The 23,038-nt window shown below is 42.4% G+C and overlaps 1 protein-coding gene across 6 annotated transcripts in view; it reads left to right on the top strand.

Annotated features, from left to right (window-relative positions):
• The first annotated feature begins 1,101 nt into the window (after positions 1 to 1,101).
• LOC149321445 (filamin-B) overlaps positions 1,102 to 23,038 on the top strand; it is a 108,577-nt gene continuing 86,640 nt past the window's right edge. For 3 of the 6 annotated variants that reach the window (XM_089521787.1, XM_089521833.1, XM_089521824.1), the window contains exon 1: positions 1,140 to 1,513. In XM_089521787.1, the coding sequence (XP_089377913.1) occupies positions 1,222 to 1,513 (292 nt within the window). In that variant the 5' untranslated portion in view covers positions 1,140 to 1,221. Of the gene's footprint in view, positions 1,514 to 23,038 lie in introns of all 6 variants that reach the window. The other 3 variants (XM_089521805.1, XM_089521796.1, XM_089521814.1) reach the window with 2 other exon arrangements.

Here is a 23,038-nt window from a genome sequence, read left to right as displayed (position 1 = left end):
CACCTAAGAATTGCCCTAAATCAGAAATGACTTGAAGGCACACAGCAACCACAACAACCTGTTAAAGTACGTACGGTGACCAGATGTCCCAACCGCAAAAGGGGACAAGGCTCGGCAAAATGTAGGACATTCAAGAAAAATGTAGGATGTGGCCCAATAAAAGCAAAGCACACTCACAGAAATGTAAATCCATGCTCCTTAGCCATGTTCAAAATGGAGGACATTTTGGAAAGTCTTCCTTGACAGAAAGTTGAAATGGAGATGTCCTGGAAAAGGAGGACGTCTGGTCATCCTAAACCCAGGGTGGTTAGGTGTCCTAACTGCAAAGGAGGACAAGGTACAGCAAAATGTAGGGCCTTCAATAAAAAATGGAGGACGTGACCAAATGAAAGCCAAACACATTCATATATAAATATAAATCCATGCTTTTTTGCTATGCTCAAACTGGAGGACATTTTGGAACCCCTCCTGGACAGAAGGTTGAAATGGAGGACATAGGTTCTGGAAAAGGAGGACCACCTGTATTCATCCTCAAAATGGAGGGCATTTTGGAACCCCTCCTGGACAAGAAGTCTAAAATGGAGGACACAAGGCCTGGATAATGAAGATCAACCCTGGTCACCAATCATGCTCAAAATGGAGGACATGACCAAATGAAAGCTAAACACACTCATATATAAATGTAAATTCATGCTTCGTGTTTGGGAACCCCTCCTGGACAAGAAGTCCTGGAACATGAGGACCACCTCTGGTCACCAATCATGGCCAGATTGGAGGACATTTGGGAAGCCCTCCTGAAAATGGAGGACAGGTGGTCCTCCTGGAAAGGAGGAGGAGGAGGCTCCCCTGGCCCCTCCCTCGGAGGCTGAGGCGGGGTATTTAACCTCCCTCAGAAGAGGGGCTCATTTTGTAGCGCTTTCGTAGCGAGAGAACAATACTAAGAAGAAGAAGAGGAGGCAGAGGAGCGGCCTAGAGGGGCTTTGGGTGCTTCTGACTGTGACTGAGCCAGGAGTGACTGAGGAGGAGGAGGAGACAGTCCCTGAAACCGCCAAGGGGAGGCGGAGCGGCCTCCTCCTGAGCATGAGTGCGCATGCGCGGGGCCAGGCGGCTCCTAGCGGCGCCACTGAAGAAGAAGGAGGAGGAGGAGGAGGGAGCCCCAGAAGCCGCAGCCTCACTTGGCGGGAGGAGGCGAGGCAGAAGGCAGAAGGGTCCATCGCCGAGATGCCCGCGACGGAGAAGGACCTGGCGGAGGACGCGCCCTGGAAGCGCATCCAGCAGAACACCTTCACCCGCTGGTGCAACGAGCACCTCCGCGTCGTCAACAAGCGCATCGGGAACCTGCAGTTCGACCTGAGCGACGGCCTGAGACTCATCGCCCTCCTGGAGGTCCTCAGCCAGAAGCGCATGTACCGCAAGTACCACCAGAGGCCCACCTTCCGCCAGATGCAGCTCGAGAACGTCTCCGTCGCCCTCGAGTTCCTCGACAGGGAGAGCATCAAGCTCGTCTCCATCGGTCAGCAAGGGCGCCTCTCGGGGGGGCTTTGGGGGTCTGCCTCCCCCGCAGTATCTCCGCAAATGTGGAGCCCTGTTTGGTGGATGCTGGGCGTGGGAGTACTTTGGTCACACACAGCCACTACTTCCCTCCCCTCTGAGGAAATGCACCCCTTGGCTTCACAGACACACACACACACACACGCATCTCCACACATTCTTCCTGTGTTGTGGATGCTGGGCGTGGGAGTACTTTGGTCATATCGGGGCTACCATTTTGGGGTGGTCTTCCTTCCCCTTTCAAGGAGCTGCGCCCCTTGGCTTTACTCTCTCTCTCTTTTTCACACACACAAACACAGAGCCACAATATCTCCACAAATGCATGAACACCCATGGTGCTTGGGTGCCTTTGGGTTGGCTCTATTTTGTGGATGCTGGGCGTGGTAGTACTTCATTTATACCAAGGCTACTACTTTGGGGTGGTCTTCCTTCCTCTCTCAAGGAGCTGCACCCTTTGGCTTCACACACACACACACACACACAAAGATACAGTCACAATATCTCCAATAATAATAATAATAATAATATATTTATACCTGCCTCTCTAATTAGATTGAGACGGCTGACAATACTAAAAAGATTAAAGTACAATAAGACTCAATATCTGACAAGCCCACCCGTGTGGGTGTTTCTGCCCCATGTGTTGTGTGTTGTGTGTGTCTGTGGGCTGGAGCCTGAGGAGGGGGGATCCCTTCTTCTGGCGCCTAGCCTCTTCCTTGGGGCAGCCCTGTTCAGGAGGGGCGCTGGGGTGGAGCCCACTCTGACACACCTGGGGCTTTGGGTGGCGAAGAGGAAGCAGTCTCACTCTCATAGCAAGAAAGGAGCGCCTCTTTTGCCAGGCTGCATCCTGAACTGACATGTCTTCATGCTATGGGATTCTGGGAAGGGTAGTTTGTTGGGGCACCAGAGCAAAGATCCAAGAGGACCCCTAAGAGGAGAGCAAAGCTCTGGTGACACACCAAACTACCTTTCCCAGAATCTCATAGTAGGCAGCCATGGCAGTTAAAGCCGTGTCAAACTGGATTATTTCTGCACTGTGGACACAGCTTCAGAAGCAGTTTCAGTGCCCTTGTTTTTTGTGGGGAGGGGGTTTATTGGATAGAGCTTAGACCAGTGATTCCCAAACTCTGGCCTTCCAGGTGTTTTGGACTCCAGCTCTCAGAATCCCAGACCATTGACCAAGATGACACCTGGAGCACCTGATTTGGGGAATTACTGCCTTAGATATTACTGCCTTAGGAGGGAGTGGTGCTTGTGCTTGTTTGGAATACTCTTGGTTAGGATATTTGTCTGCCTCCTCCTCCCCCAGTTTGTGTACGTCTAGCCTGCATTGCTCCATGGTGTGTGTTTTTTGTGCCTTCAAGTTGTTTCTGACTTACGGCGACCTAAGGCAAACTGATCACTGTGTTTTCTTGGTAAGTTTCTTCAGAAGGGGTTTGCCTTGGCTGTGCTCTGAGGCTGAGAGAGTGTGACTTGCCTAAGGTCACGCCCAGTGGGTTTATATGGCTGAGCCAGGATTTGAACCCTGGTCTCCACAGAGTTATAGTCCAATGCTCAAACCACTACACCAGGCTGGCTCTCTGCTCCATAGTTGCAGGAGCTAAACCTAATCCGGGGAAATCGGAGAAACAGCTGCGCTGCTCAGACAGGATTTCCTGAGGTGCCTCCCCTCCCAGCAGGTAGAGCCACTTCCTTTTGGCTCCAGGACTTTGGTTTCTACGCTGGAGGCTTATGAAGGGTTTGCAGTGTTAAAAAGGCAAGCCTCTGCTTTGGAGAGCTCAGCTTTTTCACTGCGGGTCTGCTTTCCAAAGACAACCATGTATTATTATTATTATTATTATTATTATTATTATTAAAGACAGAACAGTGAGTTGTAGTGATCTCTTGTACTAAGTAGTGTAGCTTCTTTTGAAAGACATCAGTTAAAAAACTGCCAGAAAATGCACCAGCCTATCACTTTCTCACTTTCTACTCTGAAGAGCACATGGATCACCAAAAAAAATCTGGCTGTTGTGTGCGCACTAGGTACACAGTGGGTACAAATGGGTGGAGGAAACACACACTTCTTAATAAATTGATTTAAAACTCTTAACAAAACATTCTAAAGTGCTTGTCGCATAGTAATAAGACTATGGCTTAATAAGACTGTGAGTCTGAAAGTATCAGCTTCTTGAGTTTGATACTTATTTCTTAATTTAACTCAACAGAAGCTATTTCATATATATTTCATATACTGTATTTCTCAGGCAATATGATGTTTCAGTACTTTGCGTTCAAGAAGACTCAGCTGTTATGGAGTGGACAGCAGCTACTTGTGTAAAAGCAGACTTTAGATTTGTAGGATCTTTTTTCTTTCTGATTTTCGAACCAGATTCAAAATAGGTGGATAGGTACTAAGAATTAAGGTCTGTGATGCTTCACAGCAAATCAGCCAGCCCAGGAGTTTGTGATCAGTATCAGGATGAAGCTCATACATAACCTTTCATACAAAAAATCTACTTCACTTCTGCAGATTTTTTTAGCAGTGCCGATTGAGCTGGGTTGGGGAAGTCTTTCATTATGGAACTATTAAGACAGTTGGAACAGATATGGCAAATCTACAAAAGGCTACTGATAGGCCACATGGTTGTCCCTTTCCATTTTATAGTCTTGTAGACTCCATTTCAGTATATGTTTGAAGTTGCACAGTTGTGTATATGCTATGCCGTATGCGTGTATGTACTTTTTCCTGTGTGCTTCATAGCATTTAGTGAAATGCAATATGTGTGTGTGTATATATATATATATCTCCATAAATTTATATATCGTAATATGTTTTGGTCGTTAAAGAGCTACACAACTCTAAGCACTACATCCAATTGTTAGTCCTAACCAGTGGAGTCACTAGGGTTGGTAACACCCGGTGTGGTCCCCCCCACCTCCCATTTCAGACCATATGGAATCTTTAGTAATGCTTTTTTGCACTAATGTTACTCATAAATCATAATTCCCTTATTCCACTGAATGTAATTCTAATAGTTGTGACATAAACAACTAGCAAAATTAAAAAGATACCTTCAAATTACAGTACTATCTCTGGCTTTGCGTCGCGAACGAAGATCCCTCGCTTTGCACAAGCGCATTGGTGACTAAAAAGGCCAATCCGGGACAAACAGGTCCGGTTGCAGAAAGCACAGCGGAAGGTCTCCTTGGGTGATGTTTCTGGGTTGTGGTTCTTTCTGCGTTGTCGTTTCTCTTTGAGACTCGTTCGCCGTGAGCTTTCGAAAAAGGCTGCAGCATCGTGGATAGTGCGTCTTCATGCCTCCCGATGCGAGGCCAGAGCGGACCACTGTTGGTGATCAAATTGGCCGAGCCTGAGATGTTGTTTCAGGGAGTCCTTGTATCTCTTCTTTGGGGTGCCCCTCTTACGCTGACCCGTGACAAGTTCACAGTAGAATACTATTTTTGGGAGGCAATGGTCCTTCATCCTAGAAACGTGTCCTGCCCAGTGTAGCTGTGTCCTCAATAGCATGGCCTCAATGCTGGTGATCCCTGCTTGTTCAAGGACAGCAACATTCGTCACATAGTCGGTCCAGTGTATATTTAGAATTGTGCGTAAACAGTGCCGATGAAAGCGTTCAAGGAGTCGTAGGTGTTGGCGATAGGTGACCCATGTTTCAGTACTCTATACACAACCTAAAAGTATTTACATATACATAATGTGTATAATGTGATGTTTTAAAAAATTTTTTAAAAAGAATTTTCATAAAATTTTGAAAATATTTTTTTTAAATTGAATGTTTGAAATTTGAAATTTTAATTTAAAAAAATTCTAGGGCCTCTCTTTTCTCCTCCCACTGAGCTTCACCCCACTCCCACCATCTCTTAAAGCATTTTAAAGGGAAGCAGATGAATGCCACAGCCCATTTCTGCCAAAAGGTTGGTCAGCAGCCATGGTATCATCCCCCCCTTAGGGTGTCACCTGGTGTGATCCGCACTCCCTCAGTGACACCACTGGTCCTAACCACCATAGACTCAAAGTGGGAATGTAGGGGCTTTTTCCTTATGGTTCAGCGGCTCTGCTCTGGTTGAGATTGACAACTGGACTGACTAGACCTTACTTTTTTGCCAGTGTTGTTGGAGTAATACGCTTCTGAAACCCAGTATTGAGGGACTTTAGAAATTGCCCATAAGGACTTAAACCTTCTTCCCTTCACCCACTTTCTGAAGACACATTTTGGAAAATTATCTAAATTGAACAGTGGTAGGGTCAGAGAAGGAAGATGCTACTGAGTTTTTAAGATTTAGTCTGAGTCCAGTCATGAGGGACTATCAACTTCTAAAAGAATTATTAATAGACTACCAGTATCATAGGTCCATGTGAATAGGGTGAAGATCCTGTGCCCTTCATATGTTGTTAAACTTTTAACTTCCAGCAGCCCTTGCTAGTGTTGTCAAATGGTGAAGAATGCTAGGAGTTGCAGTCCTGGAAAATCTGAAGGGCTGTGTGGGTCCCACCCCTCTATTGTGAAATATAACTCTTTCATAGTTGAGGAAAGCAGTAGTGTATCAGACATTAAGCAGAGTGTGAGCCCTCCTGCTCTCAGTAGCTGTGTCTCTCTACTTGGTTCTGTTCACATGGACCTATGACACTGATACCCTATCAAAAAGGATGTTGACAAATTGGAGCGTGTCCAGAGAAGGGCGACCAAAATGGTGAAGGGTCCGGAAACCATGCCTTATGAGGAAAGATAGAGGGAGTTGGGCATGTTTAGCCTGGAGAAGAGATGGTTAAGGGGTGATATGATAGCCCTGTTTAAGTATTTGAAGGGGTGTCACATTGAGAATGAAGTAAGCTTGTTTTCTGCTACTCCAGAGACTAGAACACTAGAAAGAGATTCCATCTCAACATTAGGAGGAATTTCCTGACAGTAAGAGCTGTTCTATAGTGGAACACACTCCCTCGGAAAGTGGTAGAGTCTCCTCCTTTGGAGGTCTTGAAACAGAGGCTGGATGGCCATCTGTCGGGGGTGCTTTGATTGTGATTTCCTGCATGGCAGGGGATTTGACTGGATGTCCCTTGTAGTCTCTATGATTCTATGATCCTTATTCTGGCTGTGAAATTTACTGTATTGTACTTCTCTGCAGCTGAGTGGCTTTATCCTATTGCCAGACACTTAGCAGTGTGTGTGTGTGTGTACGTATGTGTTTGGGTTGCCAATCATAACTCTTTAAAAATGGAGTTGGAAAAATATGTGTGCTTCTGTCCCTGAACCTTCTTTGGGAAAAAAATCCAAGGACATAATTTGATCTTACTCCCAAATAAGTGTTTGCAGGATTGTAGTCCAAGAAGACTTTGTATGGTTTCTAACAAAACAACTCAGATTTTTGCTAGATAAGCTTCTCATCTTGATCACCCTCCCAATCATATATGTAACCTAAATCCTGTTGGTGGTCTCAACTAAAATAGACCCAATTGAAACAGTGGGACTTATTGACTGACCATTCAAAAAGTTGATTCACTGGGTCTAACTCTGGGACTGAGATCCAGGCTTTACTCTGATACACAGCAAGTGTATAATACATTGTTTAATGAATACATGGGTTGAAACTTCTGGGTTGAAGTTGGAAGAAATATGGAAAGATGGAAAGAGCTCATACATGACTGGGATAGAATGCAAGAGACCAGGGTTCAATTCCCAGCTCGGCCATGAAACCCAGTGGGTGATCCTGGGCAAGTCGCATGCTCTCAGCCACAAGGGAAGGTAATGGCAAATCTCCTCTAAACAAATCTTGCCATGAAAACCCCATGATAGGTTCACCTTAGGGTTGCTATAAGTCAGAAAAAACTTGAAGGCACACATTAAGAACGAATAATCTAACCTAGAGAATCAGCCTGGTGTAGTGATTTGAGTGATAGACTAGGACTCTGGTAGCCCAGGGTTTGAATCTCTGTGTGGCCATGGAAACCCATTTGAGTGATCTTGAGCAAGTCACACTCACTCAGTCTCAGAGGGAGGTAATGACAAACCCCCAAACCATAAACAAACCATGCCAAGGAAAACACCATAATAACTTTGCCTTAGGGTCACCATAAGTCAGTAACGACTTGAAGGCACCCAACAACAATAATCTGCCCAATACTCAAAGGCAGAACATCTCTGTTTGAATCTCAGAATATAGTTGTACAATCTGTGATATCCAGGGTGGAAGTTGTGTCCCTTCTAGCCACTCCCTATTATTCCATTTTTAGAAGTTGGACATGCATACATAACATTAGAATAATAACAGAACCCAGTGTTACAAGATGAAAAGATGTAGGAAATATATTTTCTGGCAGGTTATTTTTTTTTAAATAAAGACTTCACGCTTTGGCAAACAGGACACTGTCAGTTGCAAAACAACTAACGAATCTTCACTGTCAGATCATGTATAGTTTTTTTTTTTAAGTAAATGGGATTGGTGGCTTTTAAAAGTAATTGGGATGCATTGGCTTAGTGGTTAACATGCCAATGCTGATGATGGGAAGATAGGAAGATTCGCAGTTCAAGGCCTGAGTGCCACATGATGGGGTGAATTCCTGTCACTAGTCCCAGCTTCTGCCAATTTAGCAGTTGCAAATGCAAGTAGATAGATAGATACTACTTCAGTGGGAAGGTAATAGCATTTGATGCAGTCATGCTGGCCCCATGACCACTAGAGCAGTCCTCGGACGATGTTGGCTCCCTTGGCTTAGTAAGAGAGATGAGCACCAGCCCCTACAGTCAGTTATGACTAGACATTTATGTCAAGGGACTGCCTTTACCTTTACCCAAATGGGATCCCAAAAAATAATTAAAGAAAACACATTGCTCTTGAATGAGACTTGCTTGGCTTTAGTAATTCAAGTGCTACTAAAGCCAAGCAAGTCTCATTCTAGTCAGTTCTTGAATAGACTTTAAGACTACTAAATGATACTACTCTGAGCTTCCCAAAGGAAGAGTAGGGATAAAGGCATAATGCATGTTCTGCAAATGGAACCCACCTCTTAAAAGTTTGAGATGCTAGCAGTCATTCATTCCTATAACTAAATCTTGTGTGCTCCCAATCAACAGCCAAGGGGTAGCATAGAATTAGTATGCTTAACAAGTAAAGAAAAATAAAACTAATACCTACCTGTGGGAGCTGAACATAACTTTTAAATAATTGTTACCCTGTTTGGTGGAAGGCCATATGAATTTTAAGTAAGGAAGTAACTTGGTTTTCTTTGCAGTTGTGTCTCTGGAGTATAAAACTATGTTGTTATGAGCAAAACGTGACCTTGAATTACAGACCTGAAGCATAACTTCAGAGACCTTGTGTCTGTGTAAATAGACTTGAGGCTTCAAGGAAAAGCAAAGGAGAAGGAATGTTGGTTTTCTGTATGTAACCCATATGTTTTGAGACAGGGGAACCTTGCTGATCTCTGAATATGTCTCCTTGTGGGAAAATACCTCTGACAGCTGCTGCAACTTGCGTTTCCAGGAATTACTTCACTCTACTTTCTTTCAGTTTAAATATTAACAGCAGAATATATTGTGCAAAGTGCCAACTAAAGTAACAATAGGAATCATGTGTACTTTTGCCCTACTCATGCTGGGTGTTGCTAGTGTATAACTAGCAGAAAGTTGACAGAATTGTTAACATGGGTGGGAGAATGTCTTCTACAGAACAAGACTGAACACCTTCTGTATTGCACATGGGAGATGTGCTTTCCTATTCTAAAGTGATGCTGTGACTAACATCTTGGCAAAGTATGGCTTGTGTGTTTCTCCTGGGTCAGTAGGATACAAATTGTATAGAAGCAATATGCTGGATTATAGTGGATTTGCAGACAACATGAATTCTGGGAATATCTGCCTTGGGTAGGCTTAAAACAAGGGTGTTATCTCCCCAATCCCATTCAAGTGGTTTTATATTGGTGATTTGGTGCACTAGGTAGGTTCCTCTAGGGATGCATGAGCTTATTTTAAGGTCACTTTTAAGCACTTGTTGTTGGGAGCAGGTGTTGGGATATGTTAAAAGACCAGGCCATCCTTAACAGCCTCTTTCCCTTGCTGGGAAACACTAAAGTAGGCTGACATGGCTGTCCTTACTCTAGCACAAAGTTCGTGCTTATACTTGGAGGACATACTGTAAAATAGCTTGGGAACTTTTAAGGTTGGTATTTGATTATTCATCCATCTAACCAAGCAATTTTTGCTGGTGGAATAGGATTTGAGACAGATTCTCCTTTTCCTGTTCACTTTCAGAGTTTGCTCTGAATGCTTGGAGGACACTTCTGGGAGAAACTTAGGGTGGTTAAAGCACATGCCAGAGCAAATTTTGAGGAAGGGAAAGTCCTGTATGTGGGTTCCTTTGACTGCTTAGTCACATTGAATTAAATGGGCTTTACTCCCAGTGTAATTGAGTATATGATAGCCGTCGAAGTCAGCCAGAACTTAATCTTGATCTTACCTGTCTCTGGGTGTCCTAACTAAACAGTTTTGATAGGTTTTCATCTCACAAAGCCATTTTTTTGTCCCAGACAGCACTGATGGGGATAGTTTCATGATCCTGTTTGGCAGTGCATTGGTTTCAGCCAACTTTATCCAAACCGGTAATCTACAGATGTCCTGATTGCCAGTCTAAAATTTGGCACTTTGAGTGTCAGTATAGCACAAGAAGAAGGATGCTTTCATTGTTCATGCACTAGTATGTGTTTCCTAGATGGAGACCCCTCTTTCCATAATAAACTATATCAATAATACTGGCTGGCCTCCAACTCTTCATATAGATTTGCTCACTTAAATATTCAGTGAACGGTCTTGATACTGAAAGGTTTTTCAGAAACGAGACATATTAACAACCTACCCTTTTTTGTTGTTGGAGGAATATAGTTAAACACCTGTGTATTTTGGCAGTTACATGCAACTAATGACTAGCTATCAAATTTAATAACTGATAGTTTACCAAGTCATTCTGGTTCATTTGCCATAAGCAAATTGCAATGTAGCTTTTTGCTTAGGCTCAGAATTGGATGACAATTGGAAGCCTAGTGACTACTACAGAAGTGGGAATTCATCTGAATTTACCAATGTGATTGCTGCATGACTGAGTGTGCCACTCCTAAAGTTCAGGTTATGATGTGCCGTGCACACTGTATGCTGCCAGATTTTTATGTGGGAACTTTTTCCTACAGTAAACTTGGCAGGTTTTTTTTCATGGACAATAAAATGGTAGTTGCTCGTTAGTGGCAGCACTAACATTCTGAAGACATCACTCATGCCAGAATCATATTCCTCCAATGAACCAGACCTCTTGGGTCAACTAACTAAAAGCTACTGCACTGAATGCAAAAATCTGCTGGTCGGGGTTGTGTTGCACTTTGCCTTAATTTCACAGCTTGGTAGCACACATGGAATAAAAGTCCATAGCACTCACTGAAACCATTTGTAATGTACTGGCCTGTGTCAGGCTGTAGATCTGAAGTCATATAACATGCTGTGCATATGACAGCCATGGCAGTTTAAGTTGTATTAGACATTGTCTGTTGATGGTGAAGGGTAGATTCCCCCCCCCCTTTTTTTTTAAATGCAGCCTTTTGCACTCAAGTTGGTTAAGTAAAGGCTGACTCAGTTTAACACTAACAGTGATAAGCAGCAGTGAGAAGATGACATTGTTTGGAGTTTCTGCCAGGCCCACTTTATAGTAGGAGTTTAGTAGTTTAATCACTTATGAGTTGTACTATTATCAGTACTAGGGTGTGTGTCTGAATGTGTTAATTGCATTGCAGTTGGTTAGTTTGTACCCTACTTGGGTTTTTGGGTGGAGTAACTCAACTGAAATGTTTGATTTATGGATTTCTTTATATGCAGTTGCCCTAGTGAATAGAAGTAGTAGCTTTTAAGTACAGAAGGTGGTTTCATTGCTGACAGCTAATGTGTCCACACCCACATACACAGACTGCAAGAATCAGTCTTGTATAACTGCAGCATAGATTGGATGCTTCCTCCTCATCCATGTGGCTGGTGATAATAGCACACTTCACCACTGTGTGCTGCCCCCTCCCTCATAGAGCAAAACACTGAAATGCTATACCACCTTCATGAGACCAGGCTTAATGAAAGTCAGTATCCATGAGTTTGGAAAAACAAACCAGATTGAGAATCCTGAATATCTATTGGAATTGAATGAATGTCTTTTACTGAATCAGTATATAGATGTGTCCAGTGGCAGTTTGTGAAGTCCATTGGGGTAGTAAATCTGCTCTGGGTTTTATCTAAAGGAGCTATCCAGGGTGCTAAACCCTACTTCTGAAATATGTTCAGCACCTTGAATAGTTCCTCCAAAACATGGACTAAAATATGGCATGGATTTACTGCCCCATTGACATGACATGAGAGTTTCCAGTTTCTGCTGGGCCCAACTGGTCTTGTCTATTTTCAGTGGGCAGTGACTCTACTAAATCTTGTGCAAAGAGATTTCCCCCAGTCCTGCAGCCTGAACTCTCAACCTGAGATCTGCTTGAATGTGGGTCTGCAGGGAACAAGCAGATGTATGAGGCCCCTACTCCAGCTCATGGATTCAAAGATTGTTTGGCTACATGATCCAGGCTGTCACTTGCTTAACATAGCTAGAACCTTCCTGTATAGAAGTGTTACCTGGCAATTTAGGAAGGATGATATTAACCAGGCTGTGTGACTTTGAATAGTGTGTTGATTTAGACATTATTATCAAGGATTACATTGGTTTTCTATCTTTCAAGTTGTTTCCAACTTATGGCGACCCTAAGGCAAATCTGTCATGGGGTTTCCTGGGGCTGAGGTCATCCAGTGGGTCTCTATGGCTGAGCAAGGAATTGAACCCTGATCTCCAATCATACTCCAATGCTCAAACAACTACATTACACTGGCTCTTCCTGTCAGTACAAAAAAGGAACTAGCAAAGAGGCTAAGAAGAATCTGGATTGCCTTCAGCTTCTGGACCAATCTATGTAAACCACATTATTGTAGTCTAGTACCGAGGTTACCAAGGCATGGCTGTGTCAAGGTTATTCTTGCCAGGAATAGTCATAATCTGATGTATCAGCTGAAGGTGCTATTAGGTGTTTCATCGATGAATGTGGGAGCATTCTGAGACTCTTTAAAAGTTCCTCTAGGGTAGATAAAGTGGAAATCATGTGGTCCTCATGTTGTTGAATTGCAATTCTCAGTATTCCTCATCATGCAGATTAATGGAACTTGCAGTCGATAAAATTTGGAGGGCTACATGATTCACACTCTGCTGCAGGGGATGTGCATCCAGGCCAGGTACATTACTTTATTCCTTATATGTACAACTTACATACTGTGCATCTGTCTTACAATCCTGTTGGTTGGTGATCATCCAGCCCAGCCCTGAATCCTGGCTCAGATCATGGACTGCCATTCCTGACTAAGATGTAACAGAGATAGCTGGGTGATCGGCATGCTGATGACTCTTCTTCCCAAGTCATTAATGACTGTACTGAGTGACTGTGGAAAGATGTTAAATGACAGATCATGCCCTGTGGCTTCCTATTGCAAGAAAATATCCACAGCTATGCATTGTCATTATTACCACTTTTACTCTTCCTGGAGAGTCCCTGAGAGAGCAAGGCACACAGATTTGACCAGGGACTTTTTTTCCTTTTCTTTTTTGCAGTTGTGTAGCTACTTTAAGTTTTCACTTGTATTTGTTCCCTATGATGAGATTTTTTTAATACATTAGGAATTAAAATTATTTTTGTAACTGGGTTTTTTGTTCTAGTTTACACTAGAACAGTATTTCTATTTTTAATGCAGTATGCAGTAGCACATTTGCTGAGAGGCTGGGACATAGACACTCAACATTCTCTCAACAGCTTTCTTTTTTAAATAGTATTGGAACTTATGCTCCGTAGACCTCATAGTCAATAAAATTGAAATGAAGGCATAATATATTCAAAATACTGTGACATTGGCATTTCAAAGATGTTTTCATGCCTTAAACTTATGATCTCTCCCCGCCCCCCTTTTCTGTGTAAGATTTTTATTGGGAAGGCTTATAATAAATGCTGGTAAATTATCAGAATGGAAACATAGCAACTTTGCTATTAGAATATGCTGGGACTGGGAGACGGGTAGGCCTCCTCATGTTGTCAGACTGCAGTTTCCATCACCTTTCATTATGGACTTATAGAATCATAGAGTTGGGAGAGACCTCAAGGGCTACCCAGTCCAACCCCCTGCCATGCAGGAATACACAATCAAAGCACCCCTAACTGATGGCTATCCAGCTTCTGTTTAAAAACCTCTAAATAAGGAGACTCCACCACACTTGGAAAGAGTGTGTTCCACTGTTGAACATCTCTTACTGTCAGCATGTTCTTCCTAAAGTTGAAGTGGAATCTCTTTTCTTATAATTTCATCCATTGCTCTGTGTCCTAGTCTCTGGAGCTTCAGAAAACACCGACTCTGGTGGCCAGGGCTGTTGGGACTGCATTCCAGCAGCATTGGGCGGTCTGCTCTTTTCTCCACCCCTGCAATTGAATGATGATTTAACCCACAACAAACATCCTGTGGAAGGGACAAGGTTCAATAATTGATCTCCACCTTATGACTAAATCTTTATAATAATTCTTTCTGGAAACTTTTTTAGGCCTTGTGCCTAAATTGCTTATCTTCAGACTATCTCACAAGAGTTTCAATGGGTTTTATTGTAAGTATACTTCTTGCAGTGTTATTATTATTATTATTAACCTTTATTTATGAAGCGCTGTAAATTTACACAGCGCTGTACATGCAATCTTATTAGTTAGACGGATCCCTGCCCTCGGGCTTACAATCTAAAAAGACATGACACAGAAGGAGAAGGGAGTGGTGGAGGGAAAGGGTAAGAGGTCCAGCAGTTCCTCTCTACCTCCGAGGCCTGGACCAAGGCAGATGGACTGGAGGGAAAGCTTGGCTTCATAATGGATGGTTAATCATTTTCCAGGGAAAATACATACTCTCAGGTAGGATAATGCATATACAGTACATAGCAATACAGGAAATGGTTTGATAAACAGGCACCAAAAGAACATCAAATAGTAAGCGACAATTATGCAATGCCTGGGAAGGCTTCTCTGAACAGGATGGTTTTCAACTCCGTTTTGAAGCTGGTTAAAGAAGTGATGGCTCTTGCTCATGGGGGAAGAAGGTTCCAGGAGTGAGGGGCAGCAAGTGAAAAGGGGCGAATCCGAGATGGGGCAGAGGAAATCCTGGGCTGGGACAGGAACCCTTGACTACCAGAACGGAGGGCCCTAGTGGGAAGGTGAGGAGAAAGAAGGTCTGATAAGTAAGGAGGGGCCAGCCCATGGAGGGCTTTAAATGTCGACAGCAGGAGCTTATACTGAATGCGGAAAGTATAAACTATATAAACTATAATTCCTCTGTTATTTTGGATTTTGATAATGGGTGACATAAAATCAGTGCAGATAAAATACCACAGCTACTGAAAGCTCCCCCCCCTTTTTTTTGTTGTTGCTCAGCTCAGGAATTCAAGGGCATCAGATGATTATTCAGTGCTGAAGTGATTATTACATGCATCGATTGGATAATAATTCATGTTTCTCTGGTGAACTAAATGCCTGTTTCAGCTTTGTTGAGGGGTAACTGTCCACATGGGGACACCAAAACTTTGTTTTTTAATCACTTCCTTTTACTTTGAGGGGCTTCACCTTTGAGAAGGAAGCAAATCATACAGAGTTTTTTTGTGGGGTTTTCGGGCTGTGTAGCCATGTTCTAGAAGAGTTTCTTCCTGGCGTTTCGCCAACATCTGTGGCTGGCATCTTCAGAGAAATCATACAGACTTTACAGAGCTGAGAAGTTAATCTTTTGGATTCTTCTGTAGGCTGCCAAAACAGTGTGAATCTGGTTGTGCTGTTACTGGCAAAATAATAATAATAATAATAATAATAATAATAATAAAACTTTTATTTCTATACTGCTTTTCCTGCAGATCAAAGCGGTTTACAGTCATTAAAAACTCTATGATCCATGTCATAGTACAATCTATTATACATTCCAAGAGTACACTTAAAAATTTAAAACATGTATAACAACAATCGGGCATCAGATAAAAGATTTAATCCATTAGGGACTGGTTTCCCTACAGCAAATCGGGAGGGTATGCTACCTGGAAGAGATAAGTTTTCAATGCCTTTTTAAAGGCTTCCAATGTCGAACTGAGTCGAATCTCTTCTGGGAGCGCATTCCAATGGGTTGGAGCTATTGCTGAATAAGCTCCTTGGTGTGTTGCTGCCAATCTTACCTTTGGCCATTCAAGGACTAATTTCCCTGTTGTTCTGAGGGTGTGGGGTGGATTATGTAGGGAGAGGCACTCCCTCAAGTAACTCGGGCCCAAGCCATGAAGGGCTTTATAGGTAACAACCAACACTTTGTATTGAGCCCGGAAGCTAATTGGCAGCCGGTGTAGAGATTTTAATACAGGTATTATATGGTCAGTTCTTGATGTTCCCGCGACCAATCTGGCGGCAGCATTTTGAACTAGTTGAAGCTTCCGAACTTGGTACAAAGATAGCCCCATGTAGAGCGCATTACAGAAATCCAAACGAGAGGTTACCAGTGCATGTACTATCGTTTCAAGGTCCTTTTGGTCCAGACAGGAATGCAGTTGGCGTATCAGCCGAAGCTGGTACCAGGCACTCCTGGTCATCGCATCCACTTGAGATGATAATTGTAGAGATGAATCCAGGATATAACCCATGTCCTGCAAAAAATGAACCATCTGTGGTCGATGGCATTGTTAGTCTGAAAAATGAGCATTGACAAAGTTGTATTCAGCTCATTACTATGGGCAATCTGCTTCACCAGAATTCTGGAGGAGAAAACTGTAGACTTGGTTATCACTTTCGGAGCTATTGAGCTAAAAGGACAAGACTCCTGGTTTATGAAACTGTTTAGCTGAGAAGACAAATTGAAGCCATGAAATATTTTCCTTTCACCCAACCATTGTTTGCTGGACTTATCCACTAATTGTTACTTGGGAGATCACTATTTTGGTCCATTGCTTGTACTGTAGCTAGTCACCTTAAATCTGCCAACTGTTGCTTAGATGAAGAGTGTCACTGAGTGTGCCTGTGGCCTGCCTGCTTTTGATTATGGAATTCTGGGTGGTGTAGCTAAGATTCCCAGAAAGTTTGTCCTCCATAATTAGCCCACACTGGGACCTGCTTAGCTTCAGCCAGATGGCTATGTCATTTGTTTGTACATTTTACCCTTGTATGCCATTCCACCTTCCTGAGTTCTTTGGACATTATGTCAAAACTTGGGAGGACCTCTTGCTTAACTTCTATTTCAAAAGAATGCCTTTCTACAGTGGGAGATGGACAGCTGTGGAAAGCTAGTCCCCCAGGAGACTTGAGGAGATGCATCCCCCACTGCACCTGCTTCCCCCCAATCACCTTTCTACCAAATGCCCTTTAAGGGGCAGAGGTGGCACTCTTGTCATGTTTTGGGGCATTCGTGGGCTATTTTAGGCCCTTATTTAACAAGAAGTGAGCAGAAATCAAGAAAGGCCTCACCTAGGCATAAATTGGCCCGGGGGCATCCAAACATGTTGGAAATGCCATTACAGCCTTAGAAATCATTTTGGGGGTGCTGGGGCCACAGAAAAGTGACCCAGGGTGTCTGCATGTTGCCCACAGGTCACACTTTGCCCACCCCTTCTATTTAAATTAATAACCTCATACACAGTTTAACTTTGGAAATGGTTTATCTAACTCAGTTTCTTTTGATACTGATTGGTGATTGACTTCTTCAGAAGATTTTTTTTATATTGTGGACCAAATTTGGGAGATTCTTCATGCAAATTACTTCATCTGTCACTAAGCTATGACAGTTGCTTCAAACATGTAAGTGTTAGCAAGAAGTATGATTTTTTTCCTCTTCCCTTCTGCCAGAGTTTTCTATACAGATACTCATACTTGGAAAAGGAAGCTAGTCAGAAAACTATAATTGATAAATATTGTTGTGTGCCTTCAAGTCTTATGGTGACCCTAAGGCGACCGACCCTATAATGGAGTATTCTTGGTAAAATTTGTTCAGAGGAGGTTTACTATTGCCTTCACCTGAGGTTGAGAGCATGTGACTTGCCCAAGGACTAACCTAGTTTATTTCTGAAACACCCCCCTCCCATTGTTATGGATGAAATCTGCACGTCCCTCAGGGACAGCTCTGATTTGCAGTTAATAGTAATTCCCAGTTGCCTGGTGTAATGTGATCTGCTGGTTGATTTATGTGCCACTTTAAGATATGGGTGAGAATATGGGTATACCTCAGTTAATAAAGCCTCTGACAAAGAAACACAATTTTACAAAGTCTTTTTATGTTAGTCAAGCCCATCTCCCTTTCCTCCTTGTTCTCTATCTAGCTGGAAATTTTATAGCAACATTGAGATGAGGGTTGGAGAAAGTCAGACTTTCAGTGTTGGTAGTAGCAGTGTGTCTGTGGTAAACAGTGCAATAAAGTTTGATCTGGGAAAGAATGGGATTCTGTTTTAAACAATTCGATTGTAGCTGTGTGTGCTTATCTACAACAGAAATGATAAATGGCAACTGCCTCCAGAATATTTCATTGAGGATGCATGAGTAGATTTGCATGCCTCACCAGCTACCCACAACATGTTGAAAAACCATGTATCTCTAATTTTGGCCACCAAAATGGAAATCGTATAAAAATAGAGACCAGTGGTGGGGGTGAAATCATGTCTGGATGCATTTTGGAAGAAGCTTGCAAGTAATCTCCAGAAGTAAACACATTTTTGTTTACTTATGTAAGATTTACCTCACTTGGTTGTTTCATTTCAATATGTATATGGTTAGTTTTCAATATTTTTTGTTGAAACATATTGATATGTTCTTCTTTTTTTCTAGTGTAGGAAACTAGCCCTGTTCTTTTCATGTTATTTCCACCTCTAGTAGTAATGTTTCTATTTAAAAAGTCATGCAACACATCCAGCAACATACCTGCTTTGTTGGTTGATGTATATCTGCCATGTGGCCCTCCAGGTGGTGTTGGGACTACAACTTGTAGTACCCTTATCCTGGGCTAATTAAAGCTGATGGGGACTGCAGTCCTGGCACATCTGCAGGGCCACATAATTCCATTGCCTGCTTTTAATGATTTAACAAATAAATCTCTCCCCCCCCCCCCTTTAATACTCAAAAGTGAGTGTAGGGGACTATTTTTTTGTGCTGGGACTCTAGCATTAGAGGTAGGGAGCTTTAAAAATATCTGGATTGTGTAAGAGATACAAGTCATAAACTGGATTTGGGATCCCGTGTCTTAAATGTAAATAATAAAAGAAGGTTCGATTTCTCTTAATTTGATAGGTTTTCTTAGCAGTTGACATTTTAGTCCCAAGGCCCAGTCAAGGTCATACAGTAGGGAAAAAAGATAAGACCTTCTATTCCCCACGTAGTTTAGATTGGATCCCCTTTTATGCATTCCTCCTGCAGTTTAAAAAAAAGTAGATGTCTTTCTAACATATGCTGACCCTAATTTGAATGTGATGTCTGATACAACAGTTGGGGAAACTAAGGCTTGGCTATCCATGGTATCCCCCTACATCTGTTTAGGACTAGCTAGAGATGTAGTAGTGAGTCCTATGGTATGACAAAGTCGGTATGCAGTGCATTGTGGAAGGAAAAAGACCACCCAGTCATTCAGTGTTTGGGGTACATTTTGTATCGCTGCACATTGTGTTTTGGACATAGCTCAAGGGGATCAGCAAGCAACATCATGAACAGACAAGCTAACTGGGCCTTGAGCCAACATTCTTATCTCCAGTGTTCGAAAGGTAGTGGTGTCAACCTGACCATCCCATATACTAACTATACTTACTGATCTCATCTGTCACAGTAGGATGCCAAACTTGATGAAGAGATGAGAAGAAAGCTTTACTTGTAATGGATGAATTGCAAAATGATTTAATGTCTTTTGTAACAAACCTGTTTGCTGCCTCTTAGCAGCTGAATAGCACTTGGGCATAATCCAAAATGTTGCTTTGAGTACCATAATAGTTGCAGGTCTTGACTGCAGCTAAGTTGGGGTGACTGGATGATTGAATAGGAAGAATACCATTACAAGTTTTCTATTCTGAGTAATAGGAGTGATAGGATGAGATGCTGGTCTGTATCATGTTCCCCTGCAATTTCTCCATAAAAGGTGGCAGATTGAAAATAGGTCTTACTCTTTTCTAAATAAAAAAGAACTATGTGTGTTGTGTGGGATAAACTTTTCCCAGGCACTCAGGGTCCTAGATGGTCTCCCCAGGGATGAAGAGAAGTGGTGGAATTTTCTGTGTAAAAAGAAACTGAAACTTAAGACAATAACCAAGGAAGCCTATTCTTCAGCAGTGTGGCTCTGCAAAGGAGCATTGTGGCATGGGGGTGATTCTGACTTGAGGTTGTTAATCACCAAATTAAGTTCAGGTGAAAAAAGTTGTGGACGCTCCTCTACAGCTAAGATGGGTGCATCTGTAATTGAGAAAGGGACAGGAGCTCCTAAATAATCACCTCAGTAGGTACCACTTGGGAAAATGACTAGCTGTTTCAGGATATCTCATATCAGCATAAAATCTGTGGTCTCAAATCTTCATGGCAAGCTAATATGAATAATAATAATAAATTTAATTATATTTTTCTGCCTCTCCCAGGTGGATCGAGGTGGGATTACAGTCTGTTAAAACCCATACATCAATAATAAAATACATCAATAAAAATAATACAGTTAATCTTAAAACCAATCCATCATCAAGTGGAAATGCAGTAGATTCGTACAATGGTCTGGAAGTGTTTCTTACACAAGGTCAGGTGGGTAAGCTCACCGGAAGAGATCTGTCTTAAGTGCCTTCTTAAACGGCTCCAAGGAGGTAATGAGATGGATCTCTTCCACAATTTCCGAGCAGCTGCTGTGAAGGCTCTCTGAGAAGTTGATGTAAGCCTGGTTGATTGATGTTCTAACACGTTCTTCCCTGTTATTCTAAGTGTGCGGGGCGGATTGTGTATGGAGAAGTGTTCCTGCAAGTAACTCGGGCCCAAGCCATATAGGGCTTTAAAGGTAATAAATATAGTAACTGGTATATCTGCAAAGAGAGCCAGCATGGTATAGCAGTTTGAGCATTGAATACAACCCTGGAGATCAGGATTTGATTTTCTTTTCAGACATGGCAACTCACTGCATGACCATGGGCAAGTCACATACTCTCAGCACCAGAAAACCCCATGATAGGGTCTCCGTAAGATGGAAGCTACTTGAAGGCACACAACAGAAACAAAACTTCTGCAAAAGGAGCTCTGCAAAAAATGAGTCCCCAAACCTCAAGGTTACCCAAGTGTAGGGATCAATGAATATTTCAGTATGGAATGGTTTTTTTCTAGGTATAGCAAACTTCTAAAACCTCTTGTTTGTGTGGAATGAGTGTCTCCCCCCCCCTTTTTTTTTTTAGTAGAATTTTGGAGAATTTGAATGCTCACATGCTCCTCTGGAATTTTAGTTGGTCCTAATAAAGGTATTGTGTGCCTGTGGATTTTAAGAATCCACCCTTTCCCAAAATGGGCTCACTGCTAGGATAGCTTCCCTAATGTTTATGGTAGCCAAGAAAAATGCTGCTGTCCCACTGCCTCCTTTGGAAGTGCCATGGAATTACCACATGGCAGCCAATGCTTTTGTTATCCTAATACGTTCCCAGGAATTTTATTGATCACTTACTGTTTCAGTTACATTACTGAAGATGTGGCCAAATTGAATCATAAAGACCACCGTGCCTCTCTGCCATGCCAATTGCAAGTGGTATACAGAAGTTGCTGTACAGATTTAATTCATTTCAGTTAAGAAAACAATACTGAGCTCTATTTGCTGACAAATGCTTTTGCTGCTGTGATAAAACATTCACATGGCAGCACCTGGGTGCATGTCTCTCATGCTTGCTGTATAAACTACATTCAAGTCCCATCTTCAGAGACAAACTTTGAGTTGCTATATATACTATATATATATGGGTAGATGAGTATGTTTTGTGCTTCATTAATGTGACAAGGTTGCCAGTTTTAGAGGAAGCAGCTAGGTTTCTTCAAATTCTAGGTGAAAATGCAGCTAAAACATCATGATTTTGCAGTGGTACGTTAATATCAAACATTGTGAGGGGTGGAGATGGCAGCTTGCTTCAACAGCATGTCTGTGGCTATCCTGGTTGTATGATAGACGTTGTAGAGCTATGCATCAGAAGGGTAACAAGTTTATTTATTTAATTAATTTATACCCTACTTTTCTCTTGGCACAGTGCCCACAAACATCTCCAAGCTAATGATGAATGTTGTTAGGGCCAAAGGAATCTTCCTGTATCTAATATTTTTTCTTTAAAAAGGTACCAGGTTTCTTTATTCTAGGATAATCTGCTTCTCACAGAGTGACAAGAGTGAACCATCACTTTAGTCTTCCATTAGGTAGCTAAAAATTAGGATTGGCTTTGGGGTTTATGTTGCAAGTGCCAAATTGGCAATGTAAATCTGATCAAGCTGTTTTGAAATTTGGCAGCATATGAGGAGGTAGCTCATGGCATCAAGTTTTAAAGAGGTGTGACAGGCTGTGAAGTGTAAGATGTTTCCTTGAACTAGAGCAGTTGATATATCCCTCCCCCCCGAATGCTGGCTGTGATGGAGTCTGGCTGAACTGCACGTATTTTCATGAATGGGATTTCCTCTCACCAGTCCTGTGAGTGTGGTGACTCTGGATGGCTTCAGATGGAAAAATTGAATCAAAGTGTACATTGTAGTCAAGGATTTCCCCAAACAGTAATCACTTCTGATTATTTCCAACGTGTTGGTTTTGGCTCTATAAACCCCTGTCCATTGCGGCTGCAGTGCTTGTCGTGTGCTGCTCAGAAGATATTTGGCTGAACCATATCTGAATAGCTTCACTTATCTGTGTAGTCCTTGCCTGGCGGCAGCTGCCTAAAAACATCTTGACCCACACCCAGTGTGAGTAAACATGCTTGCTAATAGTGAAGATGTTAGTCCTGGAAGCTTGCTAGACCTTTTCGCTATCATGGAACCTCTTAGTGCTGCCAACAATCTAAGGCAGGGTATTGCAGTTGAGTCACTGGAATCTTGTGAAACTTCATTGAGAGAATAAATTTGACCAGATGCCTCTAGGATGGATTTTATAATGTGGAGCAAAAGTACATGGCATTTTGGAATAAAAGAATAAGTGAGAACCAAAGCAAGGACGAATAAAGTAAACTGTTAAGAAAGCAGCTGTGGCAATAGAATACCCATTCTCATGGTCACTCCAGTTGGTTTTTGTAAATGGCTCCCTGACACCAATTTGAAGCAGATAAAGCCCCAAACCAGTCAAGTTCTTCTGGTACTTGAAGAAGGGGGTCTGCATGGGCTTTTTCCCAAGCTTTGCAATTTAAAAAAAGCACAACAATAATAATTTTGTCCTTT

The sequence above is a fragment of the Sceloporus occidentalis genome, unplaced genomic scaffold, assembly GCF_023333645.1.
Source record: "Sceloporus occidentalis isolate IW3139 unplaced genomic scaffold, rSceOcc1.0.p SCAF_1, whole genome shotgun sequence".
In the NCBI taxonomy this organism is placed as follows: Eukaryota; Metazoa; Chordata; class Lepidosauria; order Squamata; family Phrynosomatidae; genus Sceloporus; species Sceloporus occidentalis.
Note: the sequence above shows the minus strand (reverse complement) of the source record. Positions and strands in the feature narration are given on the sequence as shown.